General features: G+C 36.6%; 1 protein-coding gene across 13 annotated transcripts in view; it reads left to right on the forward strand.

Annotated features, from left to right (window-relative positions):
- LOC127874917 (ral GTPase-activating protein subunit alpha-1-like) overlaps window positions 1-22,844 on the forward strand; it is a 153,022-nt gene that overhangs the window by 27,350 nt on the left and 102,828 nt on the right. For 12 of the 13 annotated variants that reach the window (XR_008047174.1, XR_008047173.1, XM_052419604.1 and 9 more), the window contains 8 exons: window positions 107-228; window positions 665-803; window positions 5,040-5,178; window positions 8,743-9,031; window positions 9,468-9,539; window positions 17,637-17,771; window positions 20,618-20,848; window positions 22,581-22,654. Coding sequence is in view for 11 of the 13 variants with exons in the window: in XM_052419604.1 (XP_052275564.1) it covers window positions 107-228; window positions 665-803; window positions 5,040-5,178; window positions 8,743-9,031; window positions 9,468-9,539; window positions 17,637-17,771; window positions 20,618-20,848; window positions 22,581-22,654 (1,201 nt within the window). In the remaining 2 variants the exon portion in view is untranslated. The remainder of the gene's footprint in view (window positions 1-106; window positions 229-664; window positions 804-5,039; window positions 5,179-8,742; window positions 9,032-9,467; window positions 9,540-17,636; window positions 17,772-20,617; window positions 20,849-22,580; window positions 22,655-22,844) is intronic. The other variant, XM_052419614.1, reaches the window with a different exon arrangement.

A 22,844-nucleotide genomic window follows, 5' to 3' on the forward strand; every position in this document is an offset into this window, starting at 1 on the left:
AATGTTGATTGAAGGAATATTGACTTTTACCATGTGTTTTTGCAGACTTCACTTTTTCTAGATTAAGTCATTATTTTTTAAAGATTTTTTAACTCTGTGTTTTCAGGTTATGGTGGTATTATTGCAGCAGGGGAGATAACTCCAATCCTTCCAGTGCCTGGGGAGAAACAGCCTGAGAACATTACCAAGTTCTTCTTTGAAGCATTTCTGCAGTTTATGGTGTCAGAAGTGAGTCAAAATGGGCGTAATGCTTTATTATGAATTAAGCATTGTCTTAAAATATCAAAATTTGTCCCAATAATGAACATATATCATGTTGAGTTACGAGTTGGTCTTCTTTATTGAAACTGAACTGCAATTATTAATAAAACATACGCTGAAGGGATGATTATATATTATTTTACCTGACTTTTTCATTCTTAAATCGCTTATACCCATCCTTGCATAAGTAATATTATTACACCTCTCTTTCGTTTCCCATTTTAAAATCCATTAAACTTAATTTTTGCAAAAGTCTTGCGCTTTATATGTGGAATTTTCTTTAAAATATGCCCAATTTGTTACTTGAGCATTGTGGTCTAGTTGTAATATGCACCATATATGTATCATAAAAGACAAGTTTTGGTCATTTTTTATGTGCTATATTGTATCATTGTTTTCACAGGTGAGCAAAATTGAGTGGAAAAACAAAAGCATGAGGGAGGCCAGTTTCTTATTCCTGTTCAACAAGTTCAAGCAGTCATATCTAATGTGGCTGATGCCAAACTTTGACAAGAACAGAACCATCTATAACCCTGACCTAGGTAACAAAGTATTAAAATTAAGTTGGAACTAGGTAGTAGTTTTTAGCTCTGAGTTCTGAGCACAGCGTGCTTATGGTGAGCTTTTGTGATTGCCTTTTGTCCGTTGTCCGTCATGTGGTATCAGCATTTGCCTTGTTAACTCTAGAGGCCACATTTATTGTCCAATCTTCATGAAATTTAGTCAGAAGGTTGGTCTCAATAATATCTTGGATGAGTTTGAAAATGGGTACATTTGCTTGAAAAACATGGCTGCCAAGGGACGGGGCATTTTTCCTTATATAGCTATATATGGCTATAGTAAAATCTTGTTAACACTCTAGAGGCCACATTTATTGTCTGATCTTCATGAAACTTGGTCAGAAGATTCATCCCAATAATATCTTGGAAGAGTTCGAAAATGATGCCAGTTGGTTTAAAAACATGGCCGCCAGGGGGCGGGGCATTTTTCCTAATATGGCTATAGATAAACCTTCTTAACACTCTAAATGCCACATTTATTTTCCGATCTTCATGAAACTTGCTCAGATGATTTGTTCCAATGATATCTTAGATATGTTCAAAAATGGTAACCTTTGCTTGAAATACATGGCTGCCAAGGGGCGGTGCATTTTTATACGCCCGTTTAAAAAAAAAAGGGACGTATTATAGTTTCACCTTGGCGGCGGGCGGGCGGCGTACACAGCAGTGTCTGCTCTCTAATTCAAATAGTTTTCATCTGTCCTTTACCAAACTTGGTCAGAAGTTTTAACTGGACAATATCTAGGTCAAATTTGTATATGGGTTATGCCGGGTCAAAAACTAGGTCACAGGGTCACTAAGTGCATTTCAAGTATTTAGCATGGTGTCCGCTCTCTAATTGAAGTTGTTTTTATGCAATCTTCACCAAACTTGATCAGAAGTTGTATCTGGACAATATCTAGGTCAAGTTTGAATATGGGTCATGCCGGGTCTAAAACTAGGTCACGGGGTCACTTAGTGCATTTCAAGCATTTAGCATGGTGTCCGCTCTGTAATAGAAGTAGTTTTCATCCGATAATCACCATACTTGGTCAGAAGTTGTATCTAGACAATATCTAGATCAAGTTCGAATATGGGTCATGCAGGGTCAAAAACTAGGTCACAGGGTCTCTAAGTGCATTTCAAGCATTTAACATGGTGTCCGCTCTATAACTGAAGTAGTTTTCATCCAATCTTCACCAAATTTAGTCAGAAGTTGTGTCTAGACAATATCTAGGTTAAGTTCAAATATGGGTCATGGCGGGTCAAAAACTAGATCACGATGTCACTTAGTGCATTTCAAGCATTTAGCATGGTGTCTGCTCTCTAATTGAAGTAGTTTTTGTCTGATCTTCACCAAATTTGGTCAGAAGTTGTGTCTAGATGATATGTAGGTCAAGTTCAAATATGGGTCATGGTAAAGTTATCAACTTGTCCAAAACCTTCAAACAGGCGTATCTTGTGACAGTTTGGCACTCTTGTTCATAATGGCTATAGTAAAATCTTGTTAACACTATAGAGGCCACATTTATTGTCCAATCTTCATGAAACATGGTCAGAAGATTCATCCCAATAATATATTGGACGAGTTTGAAAATGATGCTGGTTGGTTGAAAAACATGGCCGCCAGGGGGCGGGGCATTTTTCCTTATACAGCTATAGTAAAACCTTGTTAACACTCCAGAGCCACATTTATTTTTCCGATCTTCATGAAACTTGGTCAGAAGATTTGTCCCAATGATATCTTGGATGAGTTTGAAAATGGTAACCTTTGTTTGAAAAACATGGCTGCCAAGGGGCGGTGCATATTTCCTTATATTGCTATATATGGCTATAGTAAAATCTTGTTAACACTCTAGAGGCCACATTTATGAAACTTGGTCAAAAGATTCATCCCAATAATATCTTGGACGAGTTAAAAAATGATGCCCTTTTGGTTGAAAAACATGGCCGCCAGGGGGCGGGGCATTTTTCCTTATATGGCTATAGTAAAATCTTGTTAACACTCTAGAGGCCACATTTACCGTCTGATCTTCATGAAACTTGGTCAGAAGATTCATCCTAATAATATCTTAGACAGTATTAAAAATGATGCCGGTTAGTTGAAAAACATGGCTGCCAGGGGGCGGGGCATTTTTCCTTATATGGCTATAGTAAAACCTTGTTAACACTCTAGAGGCTACATTTAGTTTCCGATCTTCATGAAACTTGGTCAGAAGATTTGTCCCAATAGTATCTTGTTATCTCAGGTGAGCGACTTTGGGCCTTTCAGGCCCTCTTGTTTTAAATATTGAAAACAAATTTTGTGGCAAATGAACAAATGACATAATGTGCCTTTAATTACATAAAATAAAAAAAGCAATAATTATTATGCCCTCTTCAAAAAAGAGTGGTATCATGTTTTACTGGATGTCAGTCGGTCTGTTGGTAGACCAGATCGTTTCCTATGAATAACTCGCCAACAAATTTACCCATTGGCTTGATACCTCCCATGTGCATTGGCCTTGGTCAGTAGATGACACCATTGAAATTTAGGTCATTAGGTCAAAGGTTGTGGTCACTGTCACAATAAGTGTAAAAATTGTGTCCAATCAATAATTTGTCAACAAAGCGACCGATTGGCTTGATACTTCCCATGTACATCGGACAGTAGATGACCCCTATTGAAATTGGGGTCACTAGTTCAAAGCCCTGTTTGTGTGGTTATATGTCTACAGGGCCCTCAATCTATTAAATCTGCCGCCGAATTTCAGTGGCAGTCCCCTGCCTGAAAAGTATATTTTTTTCCCCAAAAAACTGTTTTTTTCCCCCTCAGAAAATGAAAAAAACAACAACAAAAATCGCTGATTTATTGTTGAAAATTGACTCCAATATATCACGGTTTGTTATATCGCGTTTTCAAATACGCAAATCGGCTATGGCTCCAACAAATCTGACAAGCATAATCCCCAAATAACATGTTTTAATCTGAGAATTTGCTGAGATAAAATCAGTTTCAAACTAGTATTTTACCCTATTTTTCACCCACTTTAATTTTCTGTTTAATCCCACAGGTATTGGGTGCGTGGCCACGTCACTTTAACACTATCAATATGTCATAAAACACATTTTTTCATTAAACAAAAATAAAAAAAAATCTGATATAATGTATATATATATTTATTTTAATATATCAGATTTGTTTTTTTGGGTTTTTTTGTATGAAAAAAATTGTTTTATGACATATTAATAGTGTTAAAGTGACTTGGCCAAGCGCCCAAGTGTTTTAATCCAACATTCATAATCCAGTTTTGACCAGATTGTTTGCTTTCATTGTACATCACTTTAACACCTGTGTACTGCGATAAACAATAACTTCACTTGCAAAACATCACAGGTCATTCAGAGTGTTACCATTCTCTCTTGAATTTGCTTTGAACGGCCGAAACACACCACACATGAAGGTGTAAACAATTATAACTGTAAATGTCACAAGTCAATACTGACATATCTCAACAATCTTTGCGCATATGATACAGTGTAAACAACTTGTTTTTGGATTACAAATTTTATTATACGCATTTGTAAATACTTACATGGAATAATGTTTCGTTTTAAAACAATGAATAACATGTGGAAATAACTCATATTTCAATAAGGTAGGTAAATAGCGTGTTTTGAGATTGCCAGACTTAGCTAATGCATACAAAGGCATGCATGAATAACCTGACAATTTTAAGCCCGCGACAGATATATCACGGTCATGATCTTTGGACACCTTCAACCGTGATATATTGGAGTTGCAGTGACAAACTTTGCATGCAACTGCACACAGCACTAGCTTGTTTTAAGACCAAAAAGGACATAATGGTGGACTTTTAAATAAGATTACTGTTATATAGATTGAGAAAAGTCCACCTTTCTGTCCTATAGACAGTCACATACATAGAAATATATGTTTATAACAGTTAAACACAGTTGTTGTTTCTTGTTATAAAAATTCCCCCATTTACAAAAAAATCCCCCTCCTAAGGGCTGCGGACCCCTTCCCCCAAAGTAGTGTGAGGGCGCTGGTCTATGACTTCAGAATTCTTGTTATAATGGATTTCCATTTCATTAAGTTGTAAGTACTTTTGTCAATTATTCTTACCAAAAAGTGAATCTGTGTTACAATTGCAGTAAACATAATTTTTTCTATGAATAAACTCAATACTGTGTATGTGTTACGTTTATCAGCATCTAATGTTTGAATCTTTCCAGGATTGCCTGGGTTACGGACGTCTGAACATACTCAGAACACTGATGAACCAGACAATGTGTCTGAATGTAGAGATATCTTCATCCGCTGGCTCACAACCTTCACTATATCATCCAGGAAGCCAGACCCAGATGCTAAATTGTAAGACATTGAAAATGAACTGCAAGGGCAATTACCAATAACATTTTATTTCTGGTAATCATGTTGTTAGATGTATCCTGAAATTTCTAATAAACAGTTCTATGTCTTCATTTTAAAATTAGCAACTTGTTATTGGAACAAAATGCTTTTACTGGAATGCAACTGGTTCATATTCTTAAATATTTAAATGCAAGTAAAACGTATGATAAAATAACATTTAAACACGATTATGCAAACATGTGGTACTTTGTTATGTTGTGAACCTGTTTTTGAGTTTCGAAAAATGACATTAAATTTTTATAACATAATGAAAGCAATTTTATTTCCATACCTCAAAAAAAGTGTTATCAAACAGATTAAATACTGTGAAATCATTTATTTTCACCAGCACGAAATTTCGTAATTTTTATAAAAATGACCTTTTCGTCAGCACTTAAATTCGCCAATTTCTGATTAAAAAAAAATAATTCTTCAGTCAATATCCGATTTGTTTGTCCGAAATATATCGCGGTTGCGAAAAATCGTAGTGGGGAAAGAGGGAGGACACTTGAGAGTCACTTGCAGGAGGTGGGGCCTGTTTGTCACATGTCAATATACTAGTCTTTTGTTATCAGGTGATCAGTAATTACCCCCATTATTATGATTAGCGGATTAGTGGGACCGAATAACGGTTAACGAGTGTTTGAAACCCGGGTTTGAAACAGTGAAGCCAGTTGCCAATTGGTCCTATTCATTTATTATCATGGCCAAACTAATAACAATTTTACCTTTATCGGCGCAAATTAGAGAAGGTGCGAAGATTATTGGTTAAAATTAGTGTTAGCAAACTGTTTGGTCAGTTTTCAATAAAGTATCAAGAGTTTTGCATCGTAAATATTTGATCACTTTAAGTACAATAATTTTCGGATGTGTAAAATTAATAGTGCATTATGGGACAGTGGTTTCATAGGGCAAAGTTCAGATTTAATTGTAACAACCAATGGACGAGTGAGTTTAAATTAGATTGAATGCAATAGGATACAAAGCAATGTTTTATTGCATCATACTCAGTCATTCGAAACACGTGCTTTCCGGGGATTTCCTGGAAATCGCACAAAAATAAAAGTGAATTTTTGAAAACAATTTCCGTACGTTTGGATGGAACTAATTGTCATGATAGCTAATTTCTCTTTACCTGTTACGTTTTCAATTGCTACAAGTAACAATTATTTGAAACATGTATCGTAAAACTTGTAAAAGATTTCAAGGATTAAAAAGATAGATAGCCCATAAAACGAAGCACAAGCTATTATTACACCTGTATTGTAGTTAAACGCAAACAACCAAACAAAACAAAATGTTCTGTATTTATTTGTAATCAATGCGGAGAATGTATACGGTAAGTATATACATCACCATCTTTTAATTTTGTTTATTATCCCCACGCTTTTTGAAAAAAAGGTGGGGATATTGTGGTGATCTCCGCCGTCCGTCCGTCCGTCTGTCCGTCCGTCTGTCCGTCCGTCTGTCCGTCCGTCCTGGCCACTATCTCCTCCTACACTAAAAGCACTAGAACCTTGAAATTTACACACATGGTAGCTATGAGCATATGTGCGACCCTGCACTATTTGGAATTTTGATCTGACCCCTGGGTCAAAAGTTATAGGGGTTGGGGTGGGGCCGCGTCAAAAATTATCACTCATTTTTTTAGGTTATTTTACATTTACTTCTTTATTTCTACACCGATTCACTTCAAATTGATACTGGACCTCACCTATGACAATACGGTCAATCTCAACCATGCATGGCCCCATTCCCAACCCTGGGGCGCCCCGCCCACATAGGCCACACCCACCAAAAATTTCCATTTACTATAATTTTTTCATTTCTACACGGATTCACTTCAAATTGATACTGAACTTTTGTTATGACATTAGGGTCAATCTCAACTATGCATGGCCCCAATCCCAACCCTGGGGCGCCCGCCCACATAGGCCACACCCACCAAAAAATTCCATTTACTATAATTTTTTCATTTCTACACGGATTCACTTCAAATTGATACTGAACTTCTCTTATGACATTAGGGTCAATCTCAACTATGCATGGCCCCATAACCAACCCTGGGGCCCCGCCCACATAGACCACACCCACCCAAAATTGCCTTTACTATAATTTCTTCATTTCTACACCGATTCACTTCAAATTGATATTGAACTTCTCTTATGACAATACAGTCAATCTCAACTATGCATGGCCCCATTACCAACCCTGGGGCGCCCCGCCCACATAGACCACACCCACCCAAAATTGCCTTTTACTATAATTTCTTCATTTCTACACCGATTCACTTCAAATTGATACTGAACCTCTCTTATGACAATACGGTCAATCTCAACTATGCATGGCCCCATTACCAACCCTGGGGCGCCCTGCCCACATATGTCACACCCACCCAAAATTGCCTTTTACTATAACTTCTTCATTTCTACACCAATTCACTTCTAATTGATGATGAACTTCTCTTATGACAATACGGTCAATCTCAGCTATGCATGGCCCCATTACCAACCCTGGGGCACACCTAGGTCAAACATTCGGCGTGGGGATACGCGTCGGCCTCTGCCGCGCCATTTCTAGTTGTCTTTGATCTGGATCTAATCCGGGGTGTGGAGGCTGTATAATCTTCTGCAACAACACTGAAAAACACAATACACACAATGGGTAATAAAGTTGTTAATAATTAGCACTTATCATTACAATTCTTACTTAACGAAGTCGACGCAGTCGATACAGCTGTACTGCTTTCGCGTTTTTAGAGCAATGTCACGTGTCAGTTAAGTACAATGTGTTATCTACACCCTTTTGTGTCAAAACCAGATTTATCTTGATTAGGTAACAGACGGAGTATGTATGCGTGGATTACGTTTGATTTTAGTGCCTCATGCCTTTGGTAATTCAGTCTTAATTTGTTCAATTGTGGGACATAATTGTTCGCTAGGATCTTGAATTCGTCAATCAGTTGACTGACGAAATATACGAAAATTAATGCCTGACGATATATAATGGTTTCACAGTATTCACTAAAACATCAAACTGTTATATTTTCGATTGTACAGTGTCCACCAATGTCCCAAAACCTTTACTGGTTTTCTCCGAACTATCCCTTGCAGAAATTCCAATTAACTTGCTTGTCAACTGCAATATGCAGTTGACCAGTCATTTTTACGGGCATTGAGGGACAGTTTTCTGGATTTTTTTCCCTAGATCTCATGCAATGTTACTGGCATTGACTTCGAGCAATCGCATTTTCATTAAGACTGCACGTAGTAATGCTTGATTGGTCATTGTCAGCTCGGATACTAGTCATAGTATGCGGGATAGTCTAAAATATAGTACAAAGTAACCCAGTTACGGAAAATTTACTAAAAAGTTCCTTGGAGTATGGCCCGTTGCTTTTAAGTGTATTTTCCATACTTGGGGTACATAGTAGTATCCGTTAGAGTACTATTTGTACTTTTAAGTAGTCCATGATATGACAATGACCAATTGAAAGCTATTAAAATTACTCCTTCTCCACTTAAGGGGTGTACATCTGTCCAGCTCAGCCCTGGCTGACGAGGGTGAAGGCGAGGGTAAGGGGACCAGTGAGGGGGCAGACGCAAGGGAGGGGGACGGAGAACCGGCCCCTGGGAGCAACACAAGCACCCTGTCTGGCCTGTCTAACAGCTCTCACCCTCTAATGGAGAGGGACTCCCCAAACAACAGCTTCAGCCAGGATGTTGTTCACAGCCCCTCTGAGTATGAGATTGTACGCCATGTCATGTACTCCACCAGGGCTAACGTTGATATTCTACATGAAATATTCCGACAGGTGAGTCAGGGATGGATTGTGTGACAAATTGAAGGATCACTACCCAAACATGTCTAAAAACTTGAATTTTGCAGAATTTTTTTTTAGTGGACAACTCACCCACCAAAGTTTATTAAAAGGAATTTAAAACGATTAAATAATAATGATTTGTTGATAATTTATTAAAATGGTATCTGTAGAGGCAATAGCTGGTGATTCCTCTCGAATTACTGGAGTATGAATACTTAATTAGTGCCAAGTCAATTACAAATTCAATTTGCATGAAGCGTTTTTGAACATCAAACGCTTTTCTTACAGGCTAAATAGTTTTAGTGACATTAAAATCTTCTTTTTTTAATGAGAACTGATGCCCTTTTTTATTGCATCTATTCATATTAAGTGATTATATTTTGCATTTACAACAGAATTATTGTTATGGCTGTGTTTTATTCTGCAGGCTCTGCTGTTCTCATTCAAGCATGGTATGGCCATACGTCGAGTGATTGCTGTGTACAAGGATTGGTTTCAGGTACGCCTTCACTTTGATAGCCTCTGAACAATCATATATAGATTGGTTCTCCTTTATTCAGCATTGCATGAAATAGAAGTGGGAAGGGACCTGTTCAATAAATAGGAAAATTAAGGGACAGTTGTTTATCTTCCTTTCACAGATAAAAAAAGCATTTTTTTTCATTGCATTTCTATTGTCGTGCTTGTAAAACAGATTTAGTTAGTCTGCCTCTACATATTGTTGAGGGAATTTTTGGAAAATCTCTTCTGTTGTTATTTACTGTTGTACTAAATTATTTATCATGCATTCATCTAATTTATTTGTTTATTGTTTTTATATCTAAATTGATTGAAATATCACTCAATGAACAAATCTCTTTAACCACTTTCACAATATTACCACTAAGAAAAGCATGGCTTCCTTGTATTTGGTTGTTGATAATGAAACTTTTTTCTGATCGGTTACTGGAAGATATAATGCTTAACAAATTATAATCCCCTCACTAAGTGGCAGGCATTAAGGCTTAATGTATTTAAATATAAGCATAACACTTGTGTTTTGAATACCTCTTTGACTACTAGGTTACTATGCGGTCTGACTTTAAGGTTTGACTGACCTTAATGGTTAGATGATGATAAATGAAGTAATTAGGGCTGCAACCATTTTAGGCACACTTATGTCCCTTTATGAGTTGTTTCACTTTGTAATTTACATTAATCTGAAGCTTGTGTTTTCAACTCCTTTTAAGCTCCACTGGCCAAAGGCCAGCGGGGCTTATGTAATGGTCTTGTGTCCGTTGTGTGTGCGTCCGTGCATTTTCTATAAACATCTTCTTCTCCTAAACTACTGGTCCAATTCTGATGAAATTTCTCAGGAATGTTCCTGTGGTGAACCTCTTTCAAATTTGTTCAAATTATGCCCCTGGGGTCAAATTTGACCCTGCCCCGGGGGGTCAAAAAATTGAAAATTTGCTTATATAAGGCCTATTTTGTGCAAACTTTAAAAATCTTCTTGTCCAAAACCATTAGGCCTAGGGCTACCAAATTTAGTATGTAGTGACATGTTATAGTCCTCTACCAAGTTTGTTCAAATTATGCCCCTGTGGTCAAATTTGACCCTGCCCCGGGGTATCAAAAAAATGAAAATTTGCTTATATAAGGCCTATTTTGTGCAAACTTAAAAAATCTTCTTGTCCATAACCATTGGGCCTAGGGCTCCCAAATTTGCTATGTAGTGACATCTTATAGTCCTCTACCAAGTTTGTTAAAATTATGCCCCTGGGGTTAAATTTTACTCTGCCCCGGGGGGTAAAAAAATTGAAAATTTGCTAATATAAGACCTATTTTGTGCAAACTTTAAAAATCTTCTTGTCCATAACCGTATGGTGAAGGGCTACCAAATTTGGTATGTAGTGACATATTATAATCCTCTACCAAGTTTGTTCAAACTATGCCCCTGGGGTCGAATTTGACCCTTCCCCGGGGGGTTAAAAAAAATGAAAATTTGCTTATATAAGGCCTATTTTGTGCAAACTTTAAAAATCTTCTTGTCCATAACCATTAGGCCTAGGGCTACCAAATTTGCTATGTAGTGAAATCTTATAGTCCTCTACCAAGTTTGTTCAAATTATGCCCCTGGGGTCAAATTTGAACCTGCCCCAGGGGGTTAAAAAATTGAAAATTTGCTTATATAAGGCTTATTTTGTGCAAACTTTTAAAATCTTCTTGTCCATAACCATTGGGCCTAGGGCTACCAAATTTGGTATGTAGTGACATCTTATAGTCCTCTACCAAGTTTGTTCAAATTATATCCCAGGGGGTCAAAAAATTCAAAATTTGCTTATATAAGGCCTATTTTTGAAAACTTAAAAAATCTTCTTGTCCATAACCATTGGGCCAAGGGCTACCAAATTTGTCATGCAGAAACATCTTATAGTCCTCTACCAAGTTTGTTCAAATTATGCCCCTGGGGTCAAATTTGACCCTGCCCCGGGGGGTCAAAAAATTGAAAATTTGCTTATAAAAGGCCTATTTTGTGCAAACTTTAAAAATCTTCTCGTCCATAACCATTGGGTCTAGGGCTACCAAATTTGGTATGTAGTGACATCTAATAGTCCTCTACCAAGTCTGTTCAAATTATGCCCCTGGGGTCAAATTTAACCCTGCCCTGGGGGGTCAAAAAATCGAAAATTTGCTTATATAAGGCCTATTTTGTGCAAACTATAAAAATCTTCTTGTCCATAACCATTGGGCCTATTTCTACCAAATTCGGTAGGTAGTGACATCTAATAGTTCTCTACATAGTTTGTTCAAATTATGCCCCTGGGAACAAATTTGACCTTGCCCCAGGGGTCACAAAAATGAACATATGCTTATATAAGGCCTATTTTGTGAAAACTTTCAAAATCTTCTTGTTCTTAATTATAGAGCCTAGGGCTACTAAATTTGGTATGTAGTGATATCTAATAGTCCTCTACCAAATGTGTTCAAATTATTCCCCTGGGCTCAAATTTGACCTGGCCCCGGGGGTCTCAAAACTGAACATATGACGTTTACCAGTGGAGATTACTGCGGCCGTTTGGCTGTGACCAACAACAGCATCAACATCTTGTAAACATGAGATAAAAACTGTCATTTAGTGCCATTTTAGGTCAGATGATGACTGCTTAAAAAGGCATTGAAGTAAGAACATGTGTTATGAATGTTTTTCTGATAAACTGAAAAAAGTCTGGTTTTATTTAAATATGTCGAAAGTGACCATATATCCGGATGAAAATATTTTAGATGACATGTTAAGTTCATGTCTTTTTTGTAGTGTTAAAACCAGTTTAATGATATATTATTGATTTTAAAAACACAACTTCCATGAACACAATTATTTCAACAAAAGTCAATATATGATACTGCACTGTAAACTCAAACTTTGTATCCAAGAGAAGGTGTTGAAATTAATGAAATGCAATGTTCTTAACTATCGTATATGCTGCTTTTTAATAAGTAATGATTCATTGTTCCATTTGTGAATAGTGACTCACGAATTGAGAATATGATTGTCAATTGCTCAACAATCCATATATATTTCTGACCATTTTATAATTTTCTTAATATAAGTTATGAATTGATCTTAGAAGTCAAATGTATTACTTAATTAAATACATTTATAAATATAAAGAAATAATCTTTAGATTATCATAATATTCTCAGGCCTGTTGGTCTTAGGGATGTGTGGGTTGATGAGCAATTTCTGCTTTTATCACAATTATTTCTATCCTACCTGATCATTTCCTTCATATTCCATTTTAATTTAATTGACGTCTGCAACCTCTTTCAAATTGGGAAAGTCCAAAATGTGTAGTTTGGTAAAGGGTTAAGACATTTTGATTCCTATGGGTCTTGTGAATCTGTTTCAAATCAAATGCGTAGATTTAATCTTCAGCATCTAAAAATATGTCAAATAGAAAGAACGACAATATCTTTTGGAGAGATAAATGTACCTATGTTATAAGCAAAGGACCTGTGCACCAATTCCTGGGCTTTTAAGTCTGTTTAGTTTACATGGTAGTAACTTTTTCCATATATAAAAATGCTCACCCTTCCAACTTTAAGCGCCCAGTGGGACGAGGGATAGAAAGAGAAAGTCACATGCTTGCGTACATTTCAACCCATGCGCATTGCACGTTTTTTTTGCAAAGAAAAAACAGTGGAGCGATACAGGGCCATCATGGTCCTCTTGTTACTTACTATGTGGATGGTGCTCAAACGTTCACAATTGAGGAACCTTACTGTGTGGATTATTCAGAAACGCATTTAGGCTGAAATGATTTTTGGCAGAGTTTCAACCCTTTTACTGTTTTTCCAATATGGAATATGTAGTTCCATAGATTTGTGTTTTCAATTCCTCTTTAAGTACTGGGTTTATCTTGCTCATACTTAGGCAGTTGAATGATAGTAATGTTTAAATGATAAAAAAGTAATAAATTTTGACTGCAACTAGTTCTGGCTGAATTACGGCCCTTTGACTTTTGATCTACCTAAGCAATGTTTATACATTAGATGAAGCCATGTTGTAGGCATAATTATGAATCTTTGTCCTTCTGTCCATTGTTTACAATACGAAATGATCATTGTACAGAAAAAGAGGTCTGAAACATGACATATTTATCATATTTAACAGGTAAAATATCAGTTTTATGTATGATTTTTAACTTAAAATACATGTTTTCAATTATATTGTTCGTTCAAAGGGTTCACCATTTAGGTTTGTTTTGGTACTTAAAGAGACATTTACAAGTTAACTATATTTGGTTGCAAAGAATACAAGTTAACTATATTTGGTTGTTAAGAAGCATTTAACATATTGAACATTATTTAAAATATTCCCTTAGAACTTGAGACACTGAGTCTGTGTTTGGCAGATGAGTGTTCGAGTTTTAATGGTTCAAGTTTTAATGTTACATGTTTTTATGGTTTGTTATAGTTTGATGATTGGGTAATGTACGACATACTACATACACTCTAGCAACTTGTTTTGTATGATCCGTGCTGTGTGAACATTCTGTGTATAAAATGCTTCTTTTATAAGCGCTTATGTCCATATTTATGGCTGAGTGGGAAACTTTTGTGTGTTTAGTGGATACAAAACAATTGACTCTTAAAACTTGATATCAACTGGTTAAATATGTTTCTTTTGGTCTATTTGGGGATTGTTTGTCACTGATTACCGGGTATATTGAACTGTGAGGTAACAATATGCAACTCATATTATGTAATTTTGCATGTAATACTGTTGTTGAATTATGATAAAATGAAATCCAGACATTGATTTGAAGATATACAAAATGTATCATTAGAAAAAAAGGTCTACTAAAAACATTTGTGTTTTACCTGACACTGAGAAAAAACCTCAGTCTATTGTTTTTACCTCTGCTTCAATTAATATCTCTTTCTCTTCACTTATTAAATTATGCAAATATTTTACACTAATCAATATTAATATTCAATGTGAATCTCCATGCTCACAATCACTTACATGTAACATCATAGAGATTTGTTTTGTTATACCCCCATTACCATTGGTAATGGGGGCTATATAGGAGCGACTTTGTCGGTCTGTCCCGAAATTTCATCCAATCTTCACCAAACTTGGTCAGAAGTTGTATCTAGATGATGTCTAGGTCAAGTTTGAATATGGGTCATGCCAGGTCAAAAACTAGGTCACAGGGTCACTTAGTGTGTTTTAGACTGAAAGTTTGTCCGGACCATAACTATGTCATTTATGGTAAGATTTTAAAATTATTTGGCAAATTTGTTCACCATCATTGGACAGTGTGTCGCTCGAAAGAATTACGTCAATATCTCCAAGGTCAAGGTCACACTTTAAGTTCAACAGTCATAAATGAGCTTGTCCCGGCCATAACTATGTCATTTATGGTAAGATTTTAAAATTATTTGGCAAATTTGTTCACCATCATTGGACAGTGTGTCGCTCGAAAGAATTACGTCAATATCTCCAAGGTCAAGGTCACACTTTAAGTTCAACAGTCATAAATGAGCTTGTCCCGGCCATAACTATGTCATTCATTGTAAGATTTTAAAATCATTTGGCACATTTGTTCACCACAATTGGACGGAGTGTTGCGCGAAACAATTACGTCCATATCTCCAAGGCCAAGGTTACACTTAAAGTTCAAAGGTCAAAAATGGCCATAAATGAGCTTGTCCGGGCCATAACTATGTCGTTCATTGTGAGAATTTAAAATCATTTGGCACATTTGTTCACCATCATTGGAAGGTGTGTCGCTCAAAAGAATTCCGTCGATATCTCCAAGATCAAGGTCACACTTTGAGTTGAAATTTCAAAAATGGCCATAAATGAGCTTGTCCGGGCCATAACTATGTCGTTCATTGTGAGATTTTAAAATCATTTGCCACATTTGTTCACCATCATTGGACGGTGTGTCACGCGAAAGAATTACGTCGATATCTTCAAGGTCAAGGTCACACTTTTAGTTTAAAGGTCAATAATGGCTTTAAATGATCTTGTCTGGGCCATAACTATGTCATTCATTGTGAGATTTTAAAATGACTCTGTACATTAATTTTGTTCACAGTCATTGGACGGTGTGTCATGTGAAAGAATCAAGAGGTCAAAATGGCTATAAATGATAATGGCATAATAATTCTTAAAAATTGCCATAAATTAGATTCTCTTGTCTTTTGAAGACAGCATGCAAAATAGTCTGTGTCAATGCGGCATGTGGGGGTATACATCACATCTTTGACAAAGCTCTAGTTATTAAATGTTATGAGAGTGATAATTTTCAGTGTTAACAGTTTTTTGGGCAGATATCAGTTTTTATTACAGGGCATTTTAAAAGTGATATGAACACAAACTGCATGGTATTGTAATGGCTGCATGTGTTTAAAAAAAATCAACATAGCTTTCTAATACAATATTAAATTGTTGTCTTTTTATGCCCCCGGATAGAAAGATCGGGGGCATATTGATTTGGCCTGTCTCTCTGTCTGTCTGTCATTCATTGTGTGTGTCCCAAAACTTTAACCTTGGTTAAAGTTTTACAATAACTTTTGCGTTATTGTCCTCTACCGGTTAAACCGGAGGGGACTTATGGTTTGCGCTCTGTAAGTCAGTCTCTCAGTCGGTCTGTCAGTCCATCACACGTTTCTGGATCCTGCGATAACTTTTAAAGTTCTTCATATTTTTTCATGAAACTGGAAAAATGGATAGATGGCAATATGGAGTTTGCAAGTCATTACATTTTGTTCCTATGTCAAGAATTCTGGTTGCTATGGCAACAAATAAAAATATAAAAATTAATGAAAAGGGTGGAGTTTCACCGGTAGTGGTCACTATTGCTTGGCAATCTCTTGTTGGAGATAGCAACTTGATATTTGGCATGCATGTGTATCTCATGGAGCTGCACATTTTGAGTGTTGAAAGGTCAAGGTCATCCTTCAAGGTCAAAGGTCAAATATATGGCTTCAAAGCGGCGCAATAGGGGGCATTGTGTCTCTGACAAACACATCTCTTGTTTATTACAATTATTGAGGTGCACCTTAATGTGTGAATGCAGAGATGTAGGTGATGGTTATGCAATTAAGTTTTGTCTTCATTAAATGTATTGCATTGCTTATGTTATTTTGTAAATTTGTATTTATTTAGGAATTTATTTTCCTTTAAACTGTAAATGATTGTTTCAAGGTGTGTCATTTAATTTAACACAGTTTCACAAATATTCTGTGACTCTGTCTTGAAATCAATGAGTCTCTGTACATATCTATACAGATTTATTGATAAAGCTTAAGACATTTTGTAATGCTTGATTCTCTTGCTATGGGCTGGTGTTTGAGTAGAACCACACACTAAACATGGGTAAATTAAGGCAAAAAATTCTTTGGAATGGGTTCTTGCACATGGTATTTCACAATCTGTATATAATTGTATCAAATGTGGTTATGTCATTCTTTATCTCTTTAATTGGCAGATGTCTGCATGTATAGCTTGCCATTATGGTATGCCTCCAACTCTGGAACAATCACTTATAGCATTAGCCTGACCATAAAGTACACTGATTACCATTTTCAGAGGGTGTGGAAATCCTATGCACTACTTGTTGTCCAACAGTGTTAATTTAACTTTTGAACAAGTGCAAACTTGCTGCCTACTTGTTCATGGACAAGTGCAAGTTTTGGGTGTGAAAATTATGTTAACATTAGAAAATAATTATCATATTATTAAAAACACTCTTTCATTTGAATAAGACCATGTACTCTATACAAGGACATTTGCAATGAACTTGTACATGAAAATGCGACAAGTTACTGTTGTTTGTGAACAAGCTCTCATTTGCAATAAACATGTCCCTGGACAAGTGGAAAAATTACTGCTACTTGCTTTTAACATGAACTTATTGACGGGCATGTGAATTCTTCTTTCCAAATAATACATTTTTAGAAATGGGCTTTTCCATGGAAAAGTGTTCAGTTTGGTTATTTCCACACCCCTGCTGATACCTTATATTTATATACATATATATAAAATCGCTTGATTGCATGAGCCACTGGTGTGCAGCCCTGTTTTGTTTGTTGTGCCCAGTGCGAGCCCGAGTCACTGCCTGTATTTATGTTGGATCCAAGTGAGACGCCTGGCCCCTACCCCCTGGGTCTGCCATCCGACCTGTCTCAGAGCCTCTCTGATATTCTCGAGGAGGAGGGCTCCATTGACTCGGTGGTGAGTTAACGCGTGCTTCTCAGGTAGCTCATAGTGCACACAAAGCCATGAGCCTCATTCTGGGAAAACAGGGCTTAATTCACATGTGTGACATGTTGTCTCAGATTTGCTTGTGCAGTATGCACAGGCTGATCAAGGATAATACTTTCCACCTACACTGGTTTTCCGTTTAGAAGAGACTTCCTTTTAATGAGAAATTCCATAAAAGCAGATCTTATTGGCTAACCGCTCAACGAGGCAGGGTTTTATTGTTGTGCACTTTTCTGTCAAGTGCCGGGTTGATCTTGATGATGCTTCAATGTTCGATCATGCAAATTGGTATACTTGTGAGAATGGGAAGAGGCATGCGCCTATTTTTTTTTAGGTCAATTTATAGGTTTAATGTCAAAGCCCATAAGCTTTTTGTAGGTATAAGGTTCGGCATCTTATATTGAGAACGCTTTGACCTTTGATCTTGCAAAGTGGTTTAGAGGTCACATGTGAGATCACGAGGTCTATATATAGGGTCAATGTTACTTGAGCTTGTATCAAAGAATGCCGGACAAAACCCCTCCCGGATCAAAACCCTCCCGTCAGTTTTATAGGGGCCGGACGAAAACCCTTCCATGAAAAAAACGGGGGAGGACAAAAACCCTCCCATGAAAAAACGGGACCGGACAAAAACCCTCCCGTGAAATCTGAGCCACGAATTCCAAGAATCAACGATTATTTATGAATTTTTAATCCGAAATCGGTCATTTCCAAATGTCATTTCCGACATTTGTATTTTGTTGTTGGTTATCCGAGATATTCATTTTTTTTTGTAATAGTGACTTCACTTCAGTAGGTAACATTACACTATATTTTGACTAATTAAAACATTTCCGAATTGAAATGTTGTTATTTTACACCCATTTGACGTCAATTATATATGTTTGAACTAAGATTTGTATTATTACTTAGTATGATAAGAACTACGATATTCATGATTACTTAGTATGAATAACAAGTAGGTTGTGTATATAAAATATCAAATTGTGCGCCGGCCAGTGCATTAAGAACATAAAAGTCGTGTTTCTATTTTATTCATCATCGCAAAAATAACAGAGGCGGACACAGGCTTCCCAAGACATTTTTTATTTCGTTTTATAACAAGTATCATGAAGTCTAGACAGTATAATGTTACATACATTGACAAATAAGCATAGTTATTTGATTAACAAAAACCAACATTGTAGACACTTGAGAATACAAACAAACACAATTGCATTTATCTTACACAGTTCACATACGCTCCTAAACGTGAATACGAATGCAGTGCCAAACTGCAGCCAAGAAGTCCTGTGCCGTCTTGTTTCCCGACGCTACCTCCTCACATAGGCGTTGCATCTTCTTCTGGTGAAGAAGGGTCCCCTTCTGGACTTGCTTTGCTACCGGCTCCCCGTGTTCGTACCGGTACACCTCTGCTTCGGCCATGGCGTTGTCCTTCTGCAGACATGTGATGACGTTCCACAATGATGGATTTGCGTGGCCGACGAGATGCTCGAACCCGTTGTTCCAACTTTCGCACGCGTTATTAGTGTTAAATTTCTTTTACGGGAGGGTTTTTGTCCGCCTCCGTTTTTTCATGGGAGGGGTTTTGTCCTCCCCCATTTTTTTCATGGGAGGGTTTTTGGCCGCCCATGTTTATTCATGGGAGGGTTTTCGTCCGCCCCCTATGAAACTGACGGGAGGGTTTTTATCCGGGAGGGGTTTTGTCCGTATTCCTGTATCAAATAATGCATTTCTGCATGATATATGTAGAATGCTTTCACTTTCTATCATCTAGATTGGTATGATGTATGCCATATAATAATTTCATTTTGATATAAAGACACCCAGTTAGGTAAAAAATGAATGTTACAGGGGCAACATGGCCATCAACCCAAAAATGTGTATGCATGCGCCTGAAAATATGGTTTCTGAATCCATTTTGCTGTACTGTGTTGAACAATTTGAATTGTCACTTCATCTGTTGCTAAATTCCATCTGTCATTTATGTATAAAATGAATTAATTGTAAGTGATTTTAAAAAGGATTTCATTAATGTTGATTTTGTACAATGGATTGCCAAATGTATTTTGTTTGTTGCATGCACTGTACAATTTAAGCATGATTAATTTAAATTATGGTATGTTAAACCTGTAGAAGTTTAAAGTTGTAATCTTGTTTTGATATGTTCATGTAGTGTTATCAAGCATGCCTTATTTGTGGTGAAAGGAGAACGGTATAAAAAACAAATTGTTTATATGCAACTTAAGCATATGCAGCTCATCATAAAAAAGCAATAGAGCAATCATAAATACTTAACAAAAAATAACAACACATTTTTAATGCAATTTTTTTTAATAAATGATTTTTATGAGAATGTGATATGAAGGTTTTTAAACAAATTTAAGGAAATGTTTAAAATCAGTTATTGATTGAGAAACAAATTGTGCATTTTGATATTATATACAAAATTTCAATTCTGGAAAATAGACGTATTTCATAAAGCTCAGTATTTTTGGCTCTTAAGTTTAAAGGCTTTAATATATAGAAAGTAACTACATGTATCATTTAGGATTCAGATCCCTAATTAATTGGTCATTGGCCTGTAAACAACATTACATGTAATGCAAACATTATTTCATTTTTAATATGATCTGAAAAAGTATTTTTTGAATTTAAATAAGAACTGAAGTCCAATTTTCGAATTGTTTATATTTCACTTTTACAACAATAATTGTGTTCTTTGCCTATATGTTTAGATTTAGAATTAAGAAAGAAAACTTGTTATCATTTTGGAATTATTGATACATGCCTTCCCATGTTTCTGTGTCCATCAGGAGTCTGCACCTATCTACAACCCGCTGCAAGCATCCCGCGACTCTGGTGACCTGAAGTCGTGGCTGCGCAACGCCTCGTACCTGGGTGCTGTTCAGGACCTGGCCGATGGAGGAGACTACTCTCAGTATGATGTGAGGGCTGGCCAGCAGAAACTTATCCAGCTTTGCTTTACCAACATGGCCAATGTCTTCCTGCTGCGGTCTGAGTCAGAGGCGCATCTCAATGAACAGGTGGGTTGGTCAGTAGAAATCTGGACCCTGGCTTGTTAAAATCATACAGCTAAGTTGAAGTATATTTTTAATTTTTGAAGAAGTTTAATTGCTAAGGATAAACCTCAATGAAATTAATTTGTCAGCTATTATGAGCCTCACTCTTGGAAATCTTTGCTTAATTCATGGCGTTAAGTGTCGTCCCATATTAGCCTGTGCAGTTCACAGAGGCTAATATGGGTTGACACTTTCTTCCTAAACTGTTATTTTGCTAACAAGGAATTTCTTTAAACCAAAAATACTATAAAAGCGGAAAGTGTCGTCCCTGATAAGCCTGTCCAGACTGTATAGGCTTATCTGGGATGACTCTTTACTCACATGGGTTAGTCCAGCTGTCCGGACTGTATAGGCTTATCTGGGATGACACTTTACTCACATGGGTTAGTCCAGCTGTCCAGACTGTATAGGCTTATCTGGGATGACACTTTACTCACATGGGTTAGTTCAGCTGTCCAGACTGTATAGGCTTATCTGGGATGACTCTTTACTCACATGGGTTAGTCCAGCTGTGCAGACTGTATAGGCTTATCTGGGATGACACTTTACTCACATGGGTTAGTCCAGCTGTCCAGACTGTATAGGCTTATCTGGGATGACACTTTACTCACATGGGTTAGTCCAGCTGTCCAGACTGTATAGGCTTATCTGGGATGACACTTTACTCACATGGGTTAGTCCAGCTGTCCAGACTGTGTAGGCTTATCTGGGATGACTCTTTACTCACATGGGTTAGTTCAGCTGTCCAGACTGTATAGGCTTATCTGGGATGACTCTTTACTCACATGGGTTAGTCCAGCTGTCCAGACTGTATAGGCTTATCTGGGATGACACTTTACTCACATGGGTTAGTCCAGCTGTCCAGACTGTATAGGCTTATCTGGGATGACACTTTACTCACATGGGTTAGTCCAGCTGTCCAGACTGTATAGGCTTATCTGGGATGACTCTTTACTCACATGGGTTAGTCCAGCTGTCCAGACTGTATAGGCTTATCTGGGATGACACTTTACTCACATGGGTTAGTCCAGTTTTCTCAGAGGGACACTCATTTTCTTTTCAATTGGTGACATTGTTTTTATTTTAGGAGAATATAATGATCACGAAAGTTGATTTGTTGTAAGCATTTCCTTCGTTTGTCAAAAGGAGCCTATATTTAAGAGAAGTAATCATGAACAATAGCTCTTCTATTTTCTTATTTGTTTTAGACATGTACACATTTAAATGGAAGTATAAGTATCCAATCGCTATTTTGGAAAAAAACAATAATGATGTAGAATTGCTGTTGTAGATTTCGTATGAATGGTGTTTTAAAAACATAATGAAAAAAAGAATGTTAGACAGTACTATCTTTGCATTAAAGTTGCGGAAGTTTTTTTAATAAAAATACAAATATATAAGAACAGATAGTCTTGCTTAAGAAAACTGCAGTAATATACAAAAATGTAAATGATTTTGCAGTTATAGATTGAAGTCAAATTTCAGTGGTTGAGTTTTTTTATCTGATTTTTGCTTGGGTTAATAATGAAATTCAATAACTGTAGTCTATTTAATGTTTTTTTAATGGTTTATTGGTTTTTAATGGTAATGACTTTAATTGTGCACACCGAATCCTATTAGTATTAAATAAGAGTTATAAATTGAAGCCCTTTGTGTGTTTTACCATGCTTTTATCACCATTTATTGACACTTCCAGGTCGACATATGTAAGAGGGTTCTCAATATCTACAGGCAGTTGGTGGTTAAGATCCCTATGGAGCAAAAAACATGGTAATATTGTGTTAAAGTAGGATACCCTGTGGCAAAATACTTTGCCTAATATATTTCTGAATCACCACAGGTATTGTGTATGGTTTTATGCAAACTGCTGTTAGACAAACAGAGAGTTTTCTTAAAGTTTCAAAATTGAATAAATATTTAAGATACTAAGCAGCATGTAATGTTTACTCACTCACTGGTC

Source organism: Dreissena polymorpha, chromosome 3 (assembly GCF_020536995.1).
Source record: "Dreissena polymorpha isolate Duluth1 chromosome 3, UMN_Dpol_1.0, whole genome shotgun sequence".
In the NCBI taxonomy this organism is placed as follows: domain Eukaryota; kingdom Metazoa; phylum Mollusca; class Bivalvia; order Myida; family Dreissenidae; genus Dreissena; species Dreissena polymorpha.